We start from the raw sequence: 6,000 nt of genomic DNA on the forward strand, positions 1-6,000 counted from the left end.
TCAAGTGTGCCAGAAAGGCAACCCGCAGAAGCTGAGCGACCAGAATAACGGGACTGTGGCACAGCCCCCCGCAAAGCCAAACCAAGGAAGTCAAGCCTGGCCCTTTTCGTCCAAGAATTCGTAAACAGTCGCTGCACCCAGCAGGGATGGAGGGTAAAAACCACACGTTTTAGCAAGTCAGAAACTGCACCGCACCGGGCACAAGGCAGCAAAGAAGAATTTCCTTTCCTGGGGGCGAGGCTGATACCAGGAGCCAAATTCCAAACACGGGCAGAAACCGTTGGAGGCGAGGGCTGACCACGTACCCACCTAGGGGTGCTGGGTCTCCCGATGCGGAGTCTAACCAGCCGCTCCTAGGGTGCTCCCCGGGGACGCACTGAACCCCACAGTTGCAGTGCGCCCTTCACACCTGCACTAGCAAAAACGGTTCATTTCCACGCTGGTATACGGAAAAAGAAAGTGATGCATCCCAGTGCTCACCGGCCAGGGACCCAGTGGCCGCGCCTGGTGACTCTCTGCCCATAGAACAAAGGCTCGGACTGGAGCGACAGCACAGGGGGTCGGGCGTTTGCCTTGCACGCGGCTGACCCGAGTTCGATTCCCAGCATCCCATAGGGTCCCCCGGACAAGCACCGCCAGGGGTAATTCCTGAGTGCATGAACCAGGAGGAACCCCTGCACATCACCGGGTGTGTGTGACCCAAAACGCAAAACAACAAAAAAAATAACAAAGGTTCCTGCAGTGCCACGTGTTCCCTTCTCCCGGCCTGCAGTGCTCCCGGGGCCAGAGGATTCTGAGAGTCGGCCAGAGTCGGCCACGAGCCGGGCACGCCCCCACACCCCCAGACTGCCACTCTGGCCCCGTCTGTGCTTCTGCTTCTTTGGTCCCCACCCCTAGCACAGCTGGGAGTCAGCTGATGCCCGGGACGGGGCCCGGTGAGCGACTCGCCTCGTCCACTGCGATGGCTCCGGCCCGCAAGCACTTCGGGATGGTGACAGACAAAGCGGAGCTGGTTCCGGGGTGAAGAGCGGCTGAGAGCTGCTCTGTGCAGCCGCGCTCAGGGCTCCGACAGGCCTGTCTCTCCCACCTCCCCCCTTCCAGAGGTTTCTCTGGGACCTCGTCTCTTCCTCTCCACCCGGTAAATTGCCGGTTTGCCGCGGCTGATGGGGACGAACCTGTCATTCTCCAGCCACCGTGCCAGGGTAAATTAAAGAGTTTATAAATGAACATGGGCAAGAAATACTAGTCTTGACGAAAACAGCTGAAACCATTTCCTCCCGTGTTTTGTTTTGTTTTTTTTACCCAAAACTTTGTTTCTGCCCAGTTTAGACCATGGAATAGTCAAAGTACCTAAGAAAATACACACGCGTACGCAGAGAAGACGGATCTACTCCTAGTGAATGAACTGGGAGCAAATGCTTGAAAGGAAAAAACTTCGCTCACCAGAGAGGCAGAAAAGAGCAGGGGGTGAGGCTGGGGAGACAGTACAAAGGTTCGATCCCCTGCACCCCATATGGTCCTCCAAGCCCCGCCAGGAGTGATCCCTGAGCACAAAGCCAGGAGCAAGCCATGAATACTGTTGGCTTGCATTTTTGTGGGCCCCCACTGAATGGATGGAAGGAGAGAAGGCAAGGAGGGAAGGGAAGGGGAGTGAAGGGGAGGGAGTGCAGGAGGGAAGTGAAGGGAAGGTAAAATAATTCACTGACCAAAGTACAGGTTCTGCATAGGAAGCAGAACTATAATGAGAATTATAGCTACAGGTAAAATTCCACTAAATAATTCTGGAAGAAAAGATAATTAATTATGGTTGCTTTTAATGAGAATCACTTTTTAGATTTTTTTTGGGGGGGGAGCTTTTTGGGTCACACCCGGCGATACACAGGGGTTCCTCCTGGCTCACGGGCCCAGGAATTACTCTTGGCAGTGCTCAGGGGACCCTATGGGATGCTGAGAATTGAACCCGGGCCAGCCGCGTGCAAGACAAATATCCTACCCACTGTAGGGTATCCTATCGCTCCAGTTCCCATGTTTCAGATTTTACCTCAAAAGGAATCAGGAGAGCACTCAGTCACCATTACCAGAAGGCCTTTTCTCAACCCTGGCAAACAAACACAGCACCAGTGCAAGGAAAAACTGTCTTGCAAACGTTGATTAATGTGATTCAAAGAGCAGAGCCCCCACGACGGTGGGAAAAAATGGAAAATCACTGCAAATATTTGCCTTCAAGCAAAGAGCTGCTAATATCCCTTCACTGGTACTTAAGTGTGCAGTGACCCAGCTACACAAACAAGGGTCTCAGGGAGCACTTTGTCAGCCCTGGGTAATTTTGCCCTGCAGGGACACGTGGCCTTTCGTGGCCTTTCGATTTTGAGACATTTTTTCATTTTCACACAGAAAAGGGTGCGCCTGCACCCAGTGGGCAGAGGCCAAGGAGGCTATTAAACAAAGTCGGGACAGTGAGACAGTGTCCACTCCAAAGAATTATCCGGGCAAAACGCCAAGAGCACCAAGAAACCCTGGTGGGGTTTTTTTTTAATTTTATTTTTTTTATTTTGTTATTTATTTTCTAATTGTATCACAGTGAGATACACAGTTACAAAGTTGCTCAGGACTGAATTTCATCATATAACATTCCAACACCCGTCCCTTCACCAGTGTACATTTCCCACCGCCAATGTCCCCAGTGTCCCTCTAGCTTCCCCCGCCCCCAAAACAAAAAAACAGTTTTAATCTACTTCTTCCCTGTTAGTTAGGACATGATGGCAAATATAGGAGACAATATACATTCTCCCTAAAGACCTCCAGTGATGCGACACAATTTAGAATTCCTAAACCCTCCGGACAATTACACAGATAAAAAGTTTCCAGTTTAGGGGTCTGGAGCGATAGCACAGTGGGTAGGGCATTTGCCTTGCACTCAGCCGACCCGGGTTCGATTCCCAGCATCCCATATTATCCCCCGAGCACAGATAGACATAATTCCTGAGTGCATGATCCAGGAGTAACCCCTGTGCATCGCCAGGTGTGACCCAAAAAGAAAAAAAAAGTTTCCAATTTAATAATTTTGAGTTGGAACATTTGAGAGAAATAATGGAACATTCTCCAAAACCCTCACCGTACTAAGTGGAAACTACCCCTCCATGTGTGAGTTTATCACTTTACCTATGAAGTTCAGAGTCAAAGCCTCTTGGGCAGTTACCACAAAACAGTATTTTCCCGAATTGAGAGGTGATTGGATTCCTCAGACCCACCCACCTCACTCAGCCAGTCCTGGATTTCAGCAGAGGGTTTGACGTGGCCATCACCCCAGGAAAATATTCTTCCTCAAAGTCCCTTTCTCTAAAGTTATTATCGACCATTAAGACTCTACTATCCACCTCCATGGAATTTTAAAACAGAGAAAGGATGCTATTTCGGCTGTAAATCTCAAAGGCAGCTACAAAGAGGCGCTTTCTATCTAAAGATAAATAAATAAAAAGCTACAGTGTTGGTCAAGACCTGAAAAGGCCTAGGCAGTGAAAAGTAGCAAAGGCCTGAAAGGTTATTTCATTTCTCAGTTACATTTCCCTAGGGTTTCAAGAAAGAAAGTCATTCCCCGCCAATAAAAAAAGAAATAAATAATGTCTACATTCTGAGTTCAATGAATGCATTTACTTCTATTTTACAGGTGTTACATTAAAAAAAAATTAAAGAATAATTCTGAACTACACACAAGGTACATGAATTCCGAAGCCGTCACATGTATGTTAGAGAAAGAAAACTGACCGCAATCCATCTGCATGCTAAGGTTTCTCAAACTAACAAAGCAGGTACTGTTTGGCAGGCAAGGAGAGAAAAAAAAAAAAGAGTTAGCTGGGGTCCAGGAAAATTTGCTAAAACTCTGAATGAAACACACACACGAAGACAAGACAATTTGGGACATGGATGCGGCGAGGCTCACCTGTCCATTTGGGAGTTGAAGCCTGAAACCCACCACACTCCAGCCCTGGACGCCCTCCCTCCTTCAACCCGTCCCACTCCCTCCCTTGCAGGAAAGCGCTACGGGTCTGCAAAAGTCCACGGGACCCCCGAGAGGGACGTGTCAATCAAACGCAAGGTGAGAACTGTGCAGGGAGCAGCGCGGCCAGTGGGTGCGTGCAGGAAAACAGCGGAGCCCGATGATGCCAGGCGAGAAACTGGCAACAAAGTTATTTAGACCAGCAAAGGTTGGGGGGGACGCTGCCGGGTCGCGCGGACCTTGCCAAGTCGGGCTGGACACGCCGTTATCTAGGCTCAGAGCAGCGATTCCGGCGGCTGCAAGCGAGCTGGGCCTAGGGGGTAGGTGGAGGGAAGAGGGGGTCCCCGGCGCGCCCGCTGCAGCTTCTCCTGCAACCCTCCCGACCCCCCATCCCCCCACCCACTCCCCAGAGGCGGCCCCGCGCCTGCCGGGCAGGCGTCCCGAAACAACAGGGAGCTGCCAGCGCTGTTCTTGGCCCCAGGTGGATGTCAGCGGCGGCTCTGCAGGGGGGGCGCGGGGAGGGAGGTTGGCAGCGTCCATCAGAAAGTACAAGGAGGTCCCGCGCGCAGGTCACCCGCGGGGGAAGCGCCCGGGGCGCGCCGCCAGCTCCGGCGGGCCCCCAGGCGACAGGCACGCGGGGAGGAGGCGACCGTCGGCCCGGGAACGCACGCCCCCGCCCCCGGGAAGCCCCCCGGGACCCGATGGGACAACCGTGCAAAGGCGCCCCCACCCCCAAGATGTCACTGGCCCGGGGGAGCGCGTGCAAGGTCCAGGGTGGCGATCGGGCGCCCCCACGCGCCCAGGCCGAGTCGGGACGCGCGGGAAGCCGTGCGCCGCGGGGTGCGGGGAGGGTCGCGGCTCACCCGAGGGGATGCCAGGGGTCCTGTCCGCGTCGTCCGCCCGGCACGGCGTCCGGGGCTGCAGGCCGAGCGCCAGCAGCAGCAGCAGCAGCAGCGACGGCGGCCGTCGGCCCCGACCCCGCGGCCAGCGCGGCTCCGGGGCGCAGCTGCCCATCGTGGGGCCCGGGCGGGCGCGGGGGGCGCGGGATCGCGGGGACGGGGCGCGCGGGGAGCGCAGGGTACGCGGCGGGGCGCGGCGGGGCGGCCGGGCAGCCCCGGCGCTTATAGGCCCCGCGGAGGGCGGGACGGGGCGGGCGCGTCCTGCCCATTGGCCCCGGGCCCCGGCGACGTGGAGCGCCGCACGCAGGCGGCCGACTGAGGGGGCGCGGGGGGCGGCGCGTCTCCCCGGTGGGCGGCCCGGGGACTCCCGGCCCCTCCTCCCGGTCGCCCGGTCGCCCGCCCGCCCGCCCGGCCGAGCCCAGGGCGCTCCGGATTCTCCTGCCTCTGTCCGCGATCGCGGGTCCCCGCGGGCCTGCCCGCACCGCTGCCGGCGGCACTTGGGGTGGGAGGGTGGGGCGGCTCCTCCTCCCTCACCCCACACCCCTGCACCGCTTTTATTCCTTTGCTTTCCCGCATTCTCGTCGAAGGGGGCGAGTTTGCTCTTCTTGGGACTCCCAAGAGCTGCACTCCGGTTAGAAGTGACTGCAAATCCCATCCCTTTTTTAAAAATTGATTAATTTTAATGGAATCACTGTGAGATGCACAGTTACAGAGTTGTTCGTGATGGGTTTCAGTCATGGAATGTTCCATCACCCGTCCCTTCGCCAGTGTACATTTCCCAATGTCCCCAGTTCCATGTAACCCCCCATAAGTCTGGCCTGCCTCTCTCTCTCTCTCTCTCTCTCTCTCTCTCTCTCTCTCTCTCTCTCTCTCTCTCTCTCTCTCTCTCTCTCTCTCTCTCTCTCTCTCTCTCTCTCTCTCTCTGTGTGTGTGTGTGTGTGTGTGTGTGTGTGTGTGTGTGTCTGTCTGTCTGTCTGTCTGTCTGTCTCTGTCTCTCTTTCTCATCTCTTGGGCCTCAGGGTTTGCAATACAGACACTAAAATGTTGCTGGGTATATTCCTTTACCTACTTTGAACATTCCCTTCCTGTTCAAAATGACCATTT

At 55.3% G+C, this 6,000-nt stretch overlaps 1 protein-coding gene across 2 annotated transcripts in view; it reads right to left on the reverse strand.

The window, feature by feature from the left end:
* The window catches only part of PLOD2 (procollagen-lysine,2-oxoglutarate 5-dioxygenase 2), an 81,000-nt gene extending 75,915 nt beyond the window's left edge, over nt 1-5,085 (reverse strand). For both annotated transcript variants that reach the window (XM_055128624.1, XM_055128623.1), the window contains exon 1: nt 4,861-5,085. In XM_055128624.1, the coding sequence (XP_054984599.1) occupies nt 4,861-5,011 (151 nt within the window). In that variant the 5' untranslated portion in view covers nt 5,012-5,085. The remainder of the gene's footprint in view (nt 1-4,860) is intronic.
* Nucleotides 5,086-6,000: the final 915 nt, after the last annotated feature.

Source organism: Sorex araneus, chromosome 2, assembly GCF_027595985.1.
Source record: "Sorex araneus isolate mSorAra2 chromosome 2, mSorAra2.pri, whole genome shotgun sequence".
Classification (NCBI taxonomy): domain Eukaryota; kingdom Metazoa; phylum Chordata; class Mammalia; order Eulipotyphla; family Soricidae; genus Sorex; species Sorex araneus.